Here is a 16,996-nt window from a genome sequence, read left to right as displayed (position 1 = left end):
TGAACTTGAGTCCATTAAATCAATACTGACTCAGGGAAATAGACACTGTCCACTCTGCAGTCTGCCTAAGGGGTGTAGTGTGATGTGGGATGGGGTGTAAAGTTTGAGGCTGCTGCACAAGTCCATATGAGAATTCGAAAATGTGCTTTTTCACAAAGCAAGACCAGCACAGCAGCAAAAAAAAAAAAAAAAAAAAAAAAGTATTTAAAAGGTTGGTCCTGTTTTTTTTCGGGGTCCAAGAGATCTTCGCGATATAGCCAAATTCGCGATATAGTGGACCGCGATTTAGTGGAAGTCCCCTGTACTTTGAACAGAGTCCATTAAATCAATACTGACTCAGGGAAATAGACCTGTATCTTCATGTATCACTTCTCACAGCCAACTGCAGTTGCAGGAATGGGAATCAATCAAACACAAATACCATCATCAATCTAAGTTTCCCCAAATGCAGGACTGGTATTTTAGAAAACAAGTGAACCAATGTTTTGTCAGTTTTTATCCCAGAAAGCAGAAATGGTCTCATTTTTCTTCAACTGATCTGGAGTCAAATGTTCAACGTACATTACAAAAGGTTTAATTTTTCGTTTTGTTTAGTGTGTTGTTTTGTTTAAAGTCATTTAACTCTAGAGCTATAAACTTACTGCCTGCACATATAGAGTGTTATTAAATTTCCACTATTCTGTGAATGTGGATACCAGGAATACCTGCATGTGTGTGTGCGTGTGTGATGTATGTGTTTATGTGAGAGAGGGCAAAGTACCAGGAAATACAGGTACATTGCCATTGGTCATAATTAGGAAGACACAAGAAGAAAAAGAATGCATGATCTATATATACATAAACAATTTATTTGCAAGCCATGCAAAACTGCACCTCAAATTGCCAAAATTATACAAGCTGAATTAAGTATATCAGAAAACTGCATATTTTTTTGCGAGGTCTGTATGATCAAGTGGCATGTGAACAACTCAAGCTAGAAACTATTCATCCATAGCATTCTGTAAACAAAAAATGTTTAAAAAATAGGTCTCAATTATTTTTTCATAAAAAACCTTTCCTTACATATGAGTACTGTATTAGAGTATTGTATTAATTATTTGCTAGAATTAAAAAATGCATGAAAAAAGCCAACTGAGTTTCCCTCCTCAACTAAAACAAAAATACACAATCAAGAAGTTACTGTGCCTTAAAATCATAAATGACAAACAAAATTCACACTAAGTTATTGACACTAACTTATTGACACAATGCTAGAATTAAAAAATGCATGAAAAAAAGCCAACTGAGTTTCCCTCCTCAACTAAAACAAAAATACACAATCAAGAAGTTACTGTGCCTTAAAATCATAAAGGACAAACAAAATTCACACTAACTTATTGACACAATTTCAGCATCATTGATAAATATAACTCAGACAAAGAATGTAAATTCAAACACAAATCAAAACAGACACCCAGAAAGTAAATTTAAAATAATTTTTTAAAAATCACATAACATTACAGAATAATCCGCCATGAACTACTGTAAGAACAATGCAAATGCACTTATTAATTCCCAAAATCAGCTAGATCTCCGCTTACCAAATTGTAGCAAAAAGTTATTAAGTTCATGTCACTTTCATGACTCATTCACAACACATGGGCTTAGACTCCCACATTCACTCATGTTTTTAGCACGAGTGGATTTGTACGTGTACGACCATTTTTACCCCGCCATTCATGCAGCATACGTCGATTTTGGGGGAGACAAGGTGGGTTTTATTCATGGCAGATTTTACTGTAAATATACTTGACACACAGAAAAAAGAAATCAAGGGAAAAAGTATCACCTCAACTAAAAATTGTATGTGCACACATTTAAATTAAATTGTAGAGCCAAGCTTATGTGTAGAATTCAATGTGTTGAAACTAGTAAAACTGAACTGACCGTGACATCAACTTAAACTTTTGCAGTACCCCCAAGGAAAATGTGTCGTAAATGCAGGTCTCCCTGATGCAAACTAACGCAGCATTTATCCAAAGTGAAAAAATCTACATGTACTACAAACCATATTTTTCTACTTGTTTTTAAGCAGTGAACTGTCATTTGCATGAAACAAATAAAAACAAAGAGACCTAAAATATAAATCTCATACTCTCAGCCTTCTACAGCTTTGGAAAAAATGAAGGGTGAAAGTGATATGCCGAGCATGAAACACACACACACAGACGCACAAACTCTTGAATGGTTTGGCATGTCATGCATAAGCATCATTACGAGACAGGATAGGTCAACAAAACTGACCGGTTTTTTTTACAGAGAAAAATACTCTTTTAGTACATTATATTGCAGAGTGTGAAACATGTAGTGAACGCACGCACACAGACACTTATATACATACACAGGAAGATGCAAGATGCCAATTTTAGCTACATGTTACGATGTAGTAATAGCACATGACTGCTGAAGGGTTGCTGAAGCTTATCTACAAGTTTTCTAGGCTTTTATAAGGGGGTTTCAGAAACAAAAAAGGCATTGCCGAGTAAAGCTGATTAACTATTGTAACAGAGCTTCTTTAAATTGCATCTTCACAACAAAATCAATAAAACAGATCAGAGTTGCCAGTTAGAAGTGAAAGGAAGCTTGATCGTGGTAAAATCTATGCGTCTTACTGCTGAAAAGCTCATATACAGTAAAGCAGGTCTACACAAAAAAGGGGAAATACATCAAAATGTATACTTTGGGTGCACTGAAAAAAATGACTCACGAACTAGCTATTGTTGCTGTCTCGTATGATGTTAACAGGCAATAAAATTACAACGAGAAAGCAAAAGCAGAATGAGATGTTTCACAGTGTTAGTCCCACAAGTCTTACTGTAGGCGTTTCAACAACATGAGTGTCAAATTTATCTTGAAAGTCCTGGAAAAGATTTGGCAAGTGTATGTATTTGTAAATCTGAAATCAAAAAGATTCCAGAAATTTGGGCAATAAAAAAAGAAAGGCATGTCTATCCTTACTACTAGATAAAATTACAGAAATATTTGGTTCTCAAGTCAAGCTGATGTTGGTCTGACAAATGAAGGATCAACTAAACAACGTATCTCAATATACCTGATATGATAACATGAAAAGATATGAAGAAGCTACTTTTATCATTTCTGAACTGTCATGACAACATTTTACTGACAGTGATATCACAGATGCATACGACACGTACATGCACATACTTTCTATGACAATCATGCATACTGGTATGCAGATCAGTTTTCCACTTCAATAAAACAAACAGAAAGGCACTGGAATATGCATGGTAGTGTAACAAATGCGGCCATGCCTCTATCTAGCTAAAACACCAAGGCACAACACTTTGTCCGAGTATCTTTCGTTATTGTTTTAGTGCACATTATTGCAACATGCTTGTTGAAGTTAATCTGACTGTGAAAGAAAGGGTTTTGCAAAAATCTGTTCACAAAAACTAAGGAAATGAAAGAGTAAACGCACAAGAAGAAGGTGTACTTGAAAGTCAGGAATTTGAGCTATACATTTGCGAGGGACTAAAACTTAAAGAAGCTGAACAGAAGGCCCTAAGCACCAATTCAGAGAAACACCAATTCATGGTATGTAAATCCTGTCTATAACATATACACATGAGGGACATAATGCCTTCAAAACCTTCTCTCCCATCACCCGAAGCACATACAGCCTTCCAAAATAAAAAGCCAGTGTATCAGTCACACAGCACATGTAATGATAGAAGAACATCTTTGTGGTGTTTGCATTGAAATATATCAAGAAAACCCACTGATAATTTAAAACTCTAGAGACAGGCTGAGAAATGTTTAGCCGCGAGGGAGCACTAATGTCATTATCATCGCACAAAACTGCTGACTGCTTTGGCACTCTAACAACTCATAGCCATAACTGTGATCATAACTCGTATGGTCTACTTCTTATGTGTTCATTTTAGCAAACTAGCTATGGCCTTCACAAAGGGAGGACATGCTGATGATACAAGCACCTTGTGGAACTGTCAATATTTTCAGCATAGTGAAACTGAAAGATGGATGTTGATGCAAGCTCCGTGACCAATATAATTGGTACTCCATTATGATGCAATGCTAATACATGTAGCTTCAGCGCAAACACTTCTTTTAACCCTGTTGTGACCTTGTTAAATGCAGAAACATGTGAGACTTGCAACAATTTTGACAACAACACAATGAGAGTTGATTAAATCTGTATTGTAGGGTGACTGCTCAGCAACACTATAGACTGTAACTGCAGTAAGCAGCACACACGACTACAGACAGTACAGTGATACCTTTACAATAGGACTTCCAGAAAATCTGAAAAAATTATGACTCCGAAGAGAGGAAATTTTAACAGAGAGGCAAACTTACTTACAATTGTGAGAGAAAGGATTAAAAAAATCTGGTCTGAATGTAAAAGGAGTCAGAAAATTGAGGGTCCTCAAAGAAAAGTTCCATTGTATTCACTGATGAGGATGCTATACCTTCTGGAAGAGCAGCGTGTAGATGCTGGCCCGACAGGGGTAGATGATGACGGGGAAGGTGATGGCGATGGACATGACAAAGCCAAGCTTGATCAGATGGCTGGCAAGAGAAGGCGGGAACACGGTGATGATGTCGCCAGGAATGTCTGCTTCGTAAAACGCCACGTACCCAAAGAAGCCAACCTGCACAGCAAATGTTGTGCGTCATTTTTAAAATGTATGCACATCACAACATAGTAATGGTATTGACCTATACTTACTTACTTACTGCCTTTCACGCCTGGTGGCGTGTAGGGCAGCGAAATTCCTTTGTCGCTGTTTCTGTAACTCACTCGGTTTTACCAGTTAGAGTTGTTGGCCCTAAGCTGAACCCCCAACCTGGAGGACCAGGGTACACATTTTAGTCTGGCCTCTACCTCACGCGGATCTGTTCGGCATGGTTGGACCTACCAGGGACACGAGGTCCCCGCCGACATAGCTCCGGAGGTTGTCAAGGCACACAAGCCCCCACACCACGATCAAGGTAAGTGCACCAGGTGGGGGGTATTGACCTATAATTAAGGGTAATTATGCTGAAGGATATTGTCCACCATCTGCATATTTTGAACTTGACGGTACATTTAATGAACAAACTACACACAGATCTTCATAACAGAGCATTGTTTCAGATATCAAACAATCCGAACAGCATCATGCTAGCATTTTTTGCGTGTATGTATACAAATCACTGAACATCTTTCACAGAGAAGTCAGCCGTACTAATAAATAAGTGTGTTGCTGCATTGTAATTCTTGCACTACTCTGGTTCTCTAAATCTAGCATGTCCACAAACTTTAACAAACATGTGCAGAACACATCAAATTCACCACACTTTCTTTGCATTCCTTGCCACTGATATTTCATTAGAAGACATTGATAAAAGTGTGCTTTAAGAAAAAAAACGAGCAGAAAGTAGTAATTGATGTTACCAGCATGTAGGCGACAGTACACAGGCTGACGGCACTGTGAATAATGCCCTTGATGGTGTGTAACGACGGGTTAGGTAACGCATCATACAGAATGAACAGTTGCCTGCAAAAGAGAAAAATGACTGTCAGAAACAGCAGAAGTTTTATCCACACAGTTTCACTCTCTGCAAATTATATCTACAATGTTGAAAACGAATCTGTTATAATTACTATACATGTATTACAAAACTGCAAAACATTTCTGCTGGAAAATCTTAACTTTTTTCTCCAAAGATATGATAGTGGAACACTGATACAGTGGTACCTGTGATGAAAGGACACCCTTGGGATCAGCTGAAAGTGTCCCTACATTGCAAGTGGCCTATCATGACAGGTATATTTTGGTCAAGATAATTGAGGTCTAACGAATGACGTATCACAACGTGCGCGGTCGTCCTTGGCGGTCAAGAAAGCCGCGGGCGCCGCCGCGATCATTGCGCAGACGACACTTCTAGACCGCCAATATTTTGTGTGTGCATCATGTGCTCCACATAAATCGGCCGGAAACGAAGCAATTGGGAAACCTGGATAGACAAAGACACTACAGAAGGTATCCTTTCGTGGGGCTGGGGGGGGGGGGGGGGGGGGGGGGGGTGTGTGTGTGTGTGTGTGTGTGCTCACATTGTAGGTACTATTTATTGTATCAATAACTCAAATGGCCAGGGTGTGTTTCGTTGTAAGTCTTCTCCACTTTGTAATTTGTCTTCACAGCATAGTATTGAAGGCACATGCAGTCATTCCCACGGCAACAGCTCTGCTCACAGTCTAAAGTCTGCCCAGACTTTAACATGGAACAAGATTATCCTTCCACTTGGACACATACCAACATTCAATAAAGCGTCTGACGTTCTTCTATAGGGTGGTTGAGGGGCTGGTACCGGTACTACCATCACACCAGTTCTTAACTGAGCAGAAGCAAGGCCGTAAAATCAGGCCAGTGAGACACTCTGACCATCACACATCCAACATCGTCTCACAGTATTCAAAAAACAATTCTAGACCCTATTCAGTGCCCCAAGGCCATACTGATCAGTTTAGGAACTCCTTTTTTGTGAAGACGGCACAAGACTGGAATCTACTCGAGGACAATATTGTAACCTCCAAAAGCATTGGCATCTTTAAAGCCAAGCTAGCAGCCGTCCACCACCATTAGGCTGCCGCACTCTCCCCCGCTGCACTTATGCCAGTCTTCTGGTACCCAGCAGCGTAACCATCAAGATCAAGATCAAGAGTCATGCTTTCTGTGCAGAGTGAGCATTTTTTTTTCTTTCATGGAATGAATTTCTTAAAAGCCACTAGCGCTCTCCAGTTTGAAATGTGTCTTCAAAGCGCAACGTTAACCATTGCAAGAAAAGGTTTGACTCACGTCTGGCAGCCAAAAGAAAAAGACATGATAGGCAGGCACTGGAAGAGTCCTTGAGGTCGCCAGAACTCAACGTGTGAGAACCACTCTGCACTCCACAGGTTACTGCTAGAGTACCACAGCATCTGCACACACATTGTTACAGTTATCACTTCTCATGCTAATACTCAAAGGTCCATAACTTTTAACACAATACCCTAAACTTCACATTGGTAGTCACAAACACAAGTTATTACTTAAGAGTTTTGCAATTATTATGCTGGTATTTATATATTCAGCAACCTGTAATCCTAAACCAGCCCTTGATTTTTCTTCTTCTTCTTTGTTCATGGGCCGAAACTCCCATGTTCACTCATGTTTTTGCACAAGTGAATTTGTACGTGTATGACCGTTTTCAGCCCTTGATTTATACTCATCACTATATCAATGCATTCATTTTCTTAGCAACAATTTCATCATGTTCCAAAGAACACTAGAGTTCATCAACAAATCAAGAATACCCATTCTTACTGTATTAATTAACAAGTCGCGTAAGGCGAAAATACAATATTTAGTCAAGTAGCTGTCGAACTCACAGAATGAAACTGAACGCAATGCCATTTTTCAGCAAGACCGTATACTCGTAGCATCGTCAGTCCACCGCTCATGGCAAAGGCAGTGAAATTGACAAGAAGAGCGGGGTAGTAGTTGCGCTAAGAAGGATAGCACGCTTTTCTGTACCTCTCTTTGTTTTAACTTTCTGAGCGTGTTTTTAATCCAAACATATCATATCTATATGTTTTTGGAATCAGGAACCGACAAGGAATAAGATGAAAGTGTTTTTAAACTGATTTGGACAATTTCATTTTGATAATAATTTTTATATATTTAATTTTCAGAGCTTGTTTTTAATCCGAATATAACATATTTATATGTTTTTGGAATCAGCAAATGATGGAGAATAAGATAAACGTAAATTTGGATCGTTTTATAAATTTTTATTTTTTTTTTTACAATTTTCAGATTTTTAATGACCAAAGTCATTAATTAATTTTTAAGCCACCAAGCTGAAATGCAATACCGAAGTCCGGGCTTCGTCGAAGATTACTTGACCAAAATTTCAACCAATTTGGTTGAATAATGAGGGCGTGACAGTGCCGCCTCAACTTTCACGAAAAGCCGGATATGACGTCATCAAAGACATTTATCAAAAAAATGAAAAAAACGTTCGGGGATTTCATACCCAGGAACTCTCATGTCAAATTTCATAAAGATCGGTCCAGTAGTTTAGTCTGAATCGCTCTACACACACACACACACACACACAGACACACAGACACACGCACAAACACCACGACCCTCGTTTCGATTCCCCCTCGATGTTAAAATATTTAGTCAAAACTTGACTAAATATAAAAACAGCTTTCTAGAAATTGTACAATTGGTTGAAGTAAAGTTTTGTTAAAGCTATGTACCTCAAGGTTTTAGAGAGAAAAAAACTGACAAATAAGCAGAAGTATCAAATGAAACATCTAGAAGTAGGACATATAAAAATCATACTGACATAAACTGTGAAAACAGAATAGAAGGCTATACAGATGGTACTGGCACGGCTGACGTTCCTCAGATCCTTCATGAGGCCCAATGGTAAGCCTACCATTAGGCATAGAAACACCATGAGATAGATGCGAGTCCGGGCATTGTTCTGCAATCAAGCATTCATTGTTTTACCTTGGGCACTTGACTTTTTTTTTTAACAGAACTTTATTCAATTTTAATATCGTGACATATGCAATATCTGGCAATAAGGATTTGTACTCGAGCATATAGCTTATATTTGCGAATCCACTGAAATTGACCGAACAGACATTTTAGAACTTAAAATACATGTACACTTTTGCCTTAACCGTTGACTCCTTTATTTCTCACCCCCCCCCCCCCCCCCCCCCTCCCCTTCTCCCACCTACAAGTCACAAACTAGTTTAAACTCAAAGAGGTGAACAATGGGACATGCCCCTGCACACGCTTAGCATAGCTGCCAACCCTCCCGGATTTTCCGGGAATCTCCCGAATTTTACAACTTCTCCCTGCTCATATTCAAGACTAAACAGTCCCCCTGGACCCCCTGGCTCCTGGATTTTGACTTCAGAAGGTTGGCAGCTATGGCTTAGGATCAACCAAAAGCGTCCCATCCTTACAAATGTCCGTTTATGCCAGGGAGATTAATTCTGATCAGACAAACTGACCAGAGATATTCTGTTGAGGTGACCTCTTATCACGAATGCATCATGAATATCATATTTAAACAGACCTGTGCACACTCAAAACGCTCATCAGTAGTAAACAAACCAAATTTCAGTAGTTTTTAACATGTTTCAGTAGTAAGCTGTAACGACAGTTCAAGACATAATTCTGCTCACAAAGCACACAAACTGAAACACTGTTGTGCCGTTTTCTTCTTCTTTGGTGACAGAGCTGGCGTCTCCTCTTCACTATCTGAATCTCGCACTCTTTTTTTCTTTTCCATGTTTTACTTCAATCACAAGTTGCCACGCAGACGCTGGACGAACTAAGTCTAAGAACAAAGACTCAATGCTGAGAACACGCGTGTTTCCGGTAAATCGGAAAACGTCTTTTCAGCGCAACGGCCAACTAATTGGTCAAAACATCTTAAAACAGAAAAAAAGTATAATTGTTTTTGTTTTGAGTAAAACATCGGAATTTCGGAATTTTAATTAAAAATCCGTAGCACTGTATTCTGCATATAAAAATCGGAGAAATTACGGAGAAACCGTAGATGTGCACAGGTCTGTTTAAAGCATAAATGTAAACTTTGTTTCTGCTGCCTCCCAACCTGTACGGACAAATGATCTTTACTTCCAAAACAACAAAAGGGTGGTTCCACGTACTTTAACTCCATTATCTTTCGCCTCAACATGAAGGATGCTTACAGACTCTTTGCTATTACAAATGTAATAATTAAACTTAAAAAGTTAAACACAAAGAGAGGAAACAAAGAAATAGAGGGAGAAAAAACAGAAAGAAAGACAGAAAGATAGAGAGATAGAAAGAAAGAAAGAAGAGAGAAAAAAAGAAAGAGAGAGAGAAAGAAAGAAAGAAAGAAGAAAGAAGAAGAAAGAAAGAAAGAAGTGAGGTACCCACCTCCACACCCAGTACAAGGCTGACGATGGGTGGCCCAAGATCTCCGATGACCACAATCTGAGCGACTAGCGTCCCAAGCTGCATGCCAATCATTCTGAAACAATGTGTCCATTTGTATAAATTTCACTCATCATAATATCAGTTAGCACTGAACTTCTGTACCAACCAGAATCATGTGGCTATAAATTGTATGCTATTGTGCTGACTGCATAATGATGAAATAAAAAAGGAAAGAAAAACAAATCACAAAAAAGAAAAAGAAGAGGACAAAAAAGTTAATTTACAGTAGCACATGATTTTACTGCAAGTAGACAACTCAGATCCAGGAGTCAGGGATATTCACGTAAAGGTCACTTGGACACTCTCAAAATATTTTTTTTTTTAAAAGCCCTACATATTATTCAGAAGTTCTCCCTTTTTCGGTGTGTGAGTTACACAGATACAAATTTAAGAAGTGCTGCTACATACCCAATTTCCACCATGAATTTGCCAGGTGCTCCATATGTGTGATAAGCTGTAAATAAGAGGAAAGAAATATTGATTGAAATGGTATGTTAATTTATGCTACGTACATGTTATACACACGGCAGTAAACTGGATTTAAGATGAAAGACTTCTGTACAGAATCTTGATTTTATCATCTATCCTGCATACAGCAAATCTAAAGTGCACCTGACCCAAAATGTATACTGTTCAAAAAAAGAAACGCATAGTTGCTACTTGCCAAATTTGTTTTATTTTTCTAAAAAATTAACAGAAAATCCAATATTTAGATTATTTGTTTGAAATTTGGTATGGACACAGTTGAATGCACACACAGTTCATTTGCATCTTCAAATCAATCAGTCAATCAATACGATTGGGTGCCGAGGCTGTCAAGTCAGTAGGGGGTGTGACTGCCTTGAGCAGCAACAACTGCCCGGCACCTTCTGGGCATGGACTGGATCAGATGCCGGATATCTTGCTGTGGGATGGTGTCCCACTCCTCCTGAAGTGCCTGCAATAGATCGCGGTGATTTGCCGGCGCTTCTTCTCGCCTGCGCACACGTCTGTCCAATTCATCCCAGAGGTGTTCTATCGGGTTCATGTCTGGCGACATGGATGGCCAGGGAAGCACCTGGACATGGTGGTCGGTGAGGAACTGGGTGGTGAGTCGTGCTGTGTGCAGGCGAGCGTTGTCCTGCTGGAATATGGCATCCTGGTCAACCAGAAGAGGAAGGGCGTGTGGGCGCAGAATTTCCTCCACGTATCGCTGGGCAGTTATGCGCCCTTGGACGTGCACCAGGGTGCTCCTTCCAGCGGTATTGATCGCCCCCCACACCATGACGCCTCCACCACCATGAACGGGTGCCTCATCCACACAGCTGGGCGCGTAACGTTCGTTTACTCTCCGGTAGACCCTCCTCCGACCATCATGTCGCTGGAGCAGGAAGTAGGACTCGTCGCTGAACCACACGTGTCTCCAGTGATTCCGGACGGTCCAGCGAAGGTGCTGGTTGCCCCACTGCACTCGGTTCTGGCGATGGCGGCGGGTGAGGACAGCTCCTCTGTGAGGTCTGCGAGCTCTCAAACCAGCTTCATGCAGGCGGTTCCGCACGGTCTGGTCCGATAATCGGTGTGGCCCGGGGAGAGCCTGGACAGAAGATGAGGCCGACAGGAAACGATTCCGGAGGTGGCGGAGCCGTATGAAGCGGTCGTGAGCAGCAGTTGTCGCCCTTGGTCTTCCCGCTCGTGGCAAGTCAGCAACGGAGCCAGTGGCTTGAAACCTGACCCACAGTCTACTGATGGTGCTCTGGGACACGTGGAAGTGCCTGGCGATTGCACTTTGACTTTGGCCTGCTTGTAAACGACCCAATGCAATTTGGCGGTCTTCTCTGCTCAATCGGGCCATCTTTCGTCGCTGAATTGTCGTCTGATTTCTTTGTGGCGAACAATCCGCTTTTATGGGTTTTGGAAGACATGGTGAGAGCTCAATATTCCCCGAGTTTCACGAGATTACACTGAAGCATGACGAGTGGTCATGCCAAATGAGCAATTTTGACATTGTAGCCACTGATAACGCATGCGTCACGTGCAGAGCTCACTTGTGGCAATGGACGAAAGGTCGACGACCAGATAAACATTTTCTGCAGTTTGGTGGATATCCTTGTAGCCATATAACTAAATTATCTAAATATTACAAGCTATGCGTTTCTTTTTTTGAACAGTATATTATATACATATTGAGTTATTCATTTAAAAATGTCAGAGAATTTTTTTTTCATACTTATGGTATTCATCTATAGCTTAATTGCTCATCATATAAAGATCTGTCTCAATGCATTGTCATGCATTTTCATAAACACAATAGAAATATAACACTTTTATTACAGTGATTAAACAAGGACAAATGGTGCCAGTGAACAAATGTCTGTGTGTGAAAGTTAAAGACTTCTCAGTCTTCTTCTTGACTTTTTTTTGTTGGGGGGGGGGGGGGGGGGGGAGAGGAGGATCTTTCACTGACATTGTATGGTTCGTTCATTGCCCTCAAGGGTACCCCAAGAAATCCATACTGACCTAAGAACTCATATGACCTGCGGTGAGAGACAATGCCAGCCTTGACCAGCAGCTGACAAGAGGTCAGAGTCAGCCAGGTACAGAACAGCAGCACCAACATGCCTAACAAGATGCCACACTGCACACAAAAACAAGGCAACATCAATGTTTTGATTTTTGTCAACAACAGAACGAGGCAGAGCAACAACAGGAAAGAAGCATTCATTCTTTAGTGTCTTATATGTTTAAAGAAAAATCACAGCTGTCTATGAGTGAATGCATGTCTGTGTGTGTGTGTGTATGTGTGTCACTGAGTGTTTGTGTGTGGGTGTGCGTGTGTGTGTGTGCATACATATATATGTGTGTATGTCTGTCTGTCCATCTGCTGTCTGTGACTGCCTGACTGTACTGTACATTAATCTCTATATCTTATCTTCAAAGCATATATATATATATATCCCATGACCTCCCTTCTTTGTCTCTGTTACTTCAGTATGGGTATATATGTTGTATTTTTATAGCTCAATAAATACATCATGGACTCAAAAAAATATATGATAGTGCAGATTCCGATTTGGGCGAAGAACTACTTTGCTCCCGACCTTTGACCTCGCGCCGAACAATGTGACACATTTGTATGAAGTTCCAAAATCGTATTGCACGGCTCAGAAAACCATATCAGTTGCACGCAAAAATGAATCTCAGAACTGATCTGATGTATGAGATGCAATAAGCAAACGTTTCTTTCATTATGAAAGCAATGCAGGTGGGAAAAAACGAACATTCAACTTACAAGATAACCAGATGCTAGCGAACCAAAACAAAAACACGAGTACCCTCCCCTTGCTTCGTTAGCAGACGACTTTTGAGAATCTGTCAGACCGTCCTTACCTGGCACGGTTGGGCTTCGCTATCATCAGCTGTTTCACGTGTTTTGCGAGCAAGTCTACTCTTTTGCCTGGCTCTGCAGTAAGTCCACATTGGCGATGAAGGTATCTAAGAACTTAACATGTGTGTATTTTTCCGTAATCCAGTCATATTCTTTCAAAATGCAATCAAGCGGCGGTGACAGACTTGGGTCCTGTTTTCCTCGCACCCATACCAGTTTAGGTTCATGCAAACACACTCGCAAAACATGTAGATACATTTCAAATAGGGAGCAAATGGTTAAATCTACATATGTGTTCCCTAAAATTTGCTTCTCTGTCAATAAGACTAATTGTATAATAATGCGTTCGAAAAAAACAACGTGGAATCGATTCTGAATCGAGTCGAGTAAGCCAAATGGGGGCCAAACCGGTTTCCCCGTTCCGCCGACCTGAAACGCAAAAGAATTGTGCGCTTCAACTAAATGGATTTCTATACGACTTCATTACTTTCTTGCAACTTATGAACCTTTACTTAAAGCTTTTAAACGGTCTGAAAGTAGTGTTACCGCGTACTTATAGATGCACTCATTCGTTTTATTTTTTCAGCGACGGTCACTTAGTTTAAGGTTGCAAAAAGGCCAAGTCTCGCTGAAAACACTGTTTCACACTGGACAGATCGCAACAGTGCCGCTAGTAGTCTACACTTTGTGTTTGATGGTAGAATGGGATATACAGATTACAACACTCGTGGTTTTTTATATGGCTTGTATTTCAGTCAAGACCCAGCGGGAATATCAATCGAGAGCCACTCGCCAAAGGCTCGTGTCTCCCGATGATATTCATCCGCTGGGTCTTGACTGAAATACAAGCCATATAAAAAACCACTCGTGTTGTAACCTATACATATAAATTATTTATTTCATCAGAGAATGAAAATAGCTTGTTTATTTTAACGCTTGTTATTCTCTCAGGTGCCAAGAGATTGAAACACTTACTCTTCCTGCACATGTTGTTTACATTTAGAGTGTTTACATCCTTTTGTTTCTAAGATTTTGTCTTTGTTGTAGTTGTTTTTTTGTCTTCAAACCTTCAAACATGTTATGCAAGTTGAAAGAGCAGTGAAAACTGCAATACACATGATTGGTAATAAAACTAATCCATCCACTTTTTTTAGAAAATATTCCAACGACAGATGTGCAGAAGAAAAAGGCTGTATACCTGTTTGAAGCAGAAAGGCATAGCCAGGACGGCCACACCAATGATGCTGTTCCCCAGGTTGACCACAAAGGGCCAGTTCTCATTGACCGCCTGAGCCATTGTGGTCAGCTTCTGGTCTCTCGATCACTCTTTATCTGCTCCCCGAGTTTCTCACCCTGCGCACATTGCTTCACTCTCCAGCCATGACCCTGTTGGTGCCCAACAGGTTACCTGAAAAAGTGAAATAAGTTTGACATCAGGGTCAGGGTGGGTAAAATGGATTCCCCCTTTTCATTAACTGGAAAACTAGAGTCTTTAAAGAGGCAGAGGGGAGGCAGAGGGGGGTAAAATGGTGGATGTTAAACGTAAAGGAGGGTATCCACTGTATCACAATCAGGACTCAAATGTTTTTGAAAAGAGCATTTTGAGCTCGGTTTTCTTTGAGCAGGAAGTATTGGGAGGTTAACTTAAATTAACACATGATACATATGTCATTCTCTATTAAAACATTCTATGGTAGCCTCTTGGTTTTTTGGTCGCCTAGCTTGGTGTTCTTGTTGAATTCAACTATGCCATATTGTTGATCGTATACAGTATATTGAGTTGCTGAACTCGTTATTCTTGTATTTTATTCATTTAATTTATTCAAAAGGTTTTGAGTTGTGACTTGAAAATCAAATTTAGTGAGTTCATACCTTTGAACAGCTGGCCTATTCTATTTTTAGTCCGGGATACACCCCCCCTTATTTGGGCATCGACCGAAGGTTAATGGTGGTTGGGGGCTTGTAACTTTGTAAGATCATGTGCTTGTATGTGGTACACTGGTACTGGTAGTAGTAGTACTAGTATTCAATTTAGTTTTTTTCACTTTCAGCAGTCGTGCAGGGGGCACTTTTCAATTTCACTCATGGTTTACTTATGTTTTAATTTATTCTCAGTCCACGGATGGGATGGAGGCTATTTCTACCCGGCAGTTCCCACTATTCCCGTATCAGTACAAGATGCATTACTGAATCATTGCACCCATACCGTGGAGAGAGAGAGAGAGAGAGAGAGAGAGAGAGAGAGAGAGAGAGAGAGAGAGAGAGAGAGAGAGAGAGAGAGAGAGAGAGAGAGAGAGAGAGAGAGAGAGAGAGACAATGACAATGACAATGACAATGACAATTCTTTATTTTACGAGGGTAACAGAATAAGCATTGGTATACTTTTTTGCATCTGGCCCTCGCCCTAGAGGGACTAAATCTACTATAATAACTACTACTACATACTTACACAATTAAACATATGAAACATTGTAGTTTATAAATGTTCATGACAAGGTGCAAAGCAAAAATTTGCAAGTCAAATAGAGTCAGAATACTATGCAATAGTACATCAACTCTGCAAGACAATGGATATTATGCAGAACATCATAATTTCGTGAACAAAACAATAAATCAAAAATGAGTGACTGTGTCCCAAAGGACATAACAATCAAGAATATACTATTTTCATTAAATGGGATATATATTTGTTTTTGAATCTGTGCTGGTAGCTTCCCGTAAGGCATTCGGAAGAGCGTTCCAGAGACGGCCACCTGAATAAACTAGACTAGACTTAAATAAGTCTATCCTAGGAAGAGGAGTGTTAAATTTCATAAGGTGGTGTGAATTCTTCAAAGAGAACTTTGAACAAATGGTTTGGGGTAGAGTTTCGGATATAATTTTATGCATAAAGATTCCTTTGTTAAAAAGCAGTCTTGACTTTAGAGGTAAGATCCCTAAATGTATGTAGTCTAACTCTGTGAGGGTAGTGTGCTTTAGTAATACTACTTTTAGCGCTCTTTTATGTAATCTGCTGAGTGGTTTTAAGGAATTTTTCACTTGCGGAGTCCCATAGAGTGGATGCGTAATCAATAACAGATTGAATATGAGCAATGAAGAATAACTTTCTGGTGTGGCAGTTCAGGAAGTGTTTAATTCTAGATAAGAGATACACTTTCTTTGACACCACTTTACTAAGTTGCTCTATGTGGGTTGACCAAGACAAGTTGTTATCGATATCGATAGATAGAGAGAGAGAGAGAGAGAGAGAGAGAGAGAGAGAGAGAGAGAGAGAGAGAGAGAGAGAGAGAGAGAGAGAGAGAGAGAGAGAGAGAGTTGTGGGATAAGCAATACAACGAGCTTTTTTTTCAACCAGCCCTCGCCCAGAGAGGGACTAATCTAATCACATATTTACACGGATATTAACGTGGAAAAAAAGGTAGAGAGAGAGAGAGAGAGTGAGAGAGAGAGAGAGACCGGAACCACCATCACCCAAGCGTAGCAGATTCATCACCATGCTGATGTTGGCTACCTATCACTAAGAAGAAGAAGAAGGAGAGAGAGAGAGAGAGTCATCTGAGCTATCGAT

At 40.2% G+C, this 16,996-nt stretch overlaps 1 protein-coding gene across 5 annotated transcripts in view; it reads right to left on the bottom strand.

Moving 5' to 3' along the window:
• The window catches only part of LOC138959189 (putative sodium-coupled neutral amino acid transporter 10), a 37,496-nt gene that overhangs the window by 20,320 nt on the left and 180 nt on the right, over nt 1-16,996 (bottom strand). For 4 of the 5 annotated variants that reach the window (XM_070330588.1, XM_070330585.1, XM_070330586.1 and 1 more), the window contains exons 2-10: nt 14,627-14,836; nt 12,561-12,678; nt 10,473-10,518; nt 10,005-10,098; nt 8,407-8,547; nt 6,867-6,988; nt 5,462-5,564; nt 4,494-4,676; nt 2,855-2,899 (exon numbers count right to left, since the gene is read on the bottom strand). In XM_070330588.1, coding sequence (XP_070186689.1) covers nt 2,855-2,899; nt 4,494-4,676; nt 5,462-5,564; nt 6,867-6,988; nt 8,407-8,547; nt 10,005-10,098; nt 10,473-10,518; nt 12,561-12,678; nt 14,627-14,725 — 951 coding nt within the window. In that variant the 5' untranslated portion in view covers nt 14,726-14,836. The remainder of the gene's footprint in view (nt 1-2,854; nt 2,900-4,493; nt 4,677-5,461; nt 5,565-6,866; nt 6,989-8,406; nt 8,548-10,004; nt 10,099-10,472; nt 10,519-12,560; nt 12,679-14,626; nt 14,837-16,996) is intronic. The other variant, XM_070330584.1, reaches the window with a different exon arrangement.

This window comes from Littorina saxatilis, linkage group LG2, assembly GCF_037325665.1.
Source record: "Littorina saxatilis isolate snail1 linkage group LG2, US_GU_Lsax_2.0, whole genome shotgun sequence".
Lineage (NCBI taxonomy): Eukaryota > Metazoa > Mollusca > Gastropoda > Littorinimorpha > Littorinidae > Littorina > Littorina saxatilis.
Note: the sequence above shows the minus strand (reverse complement) of the source record. Positions and strands in the feature narration are given on the sequence as shown.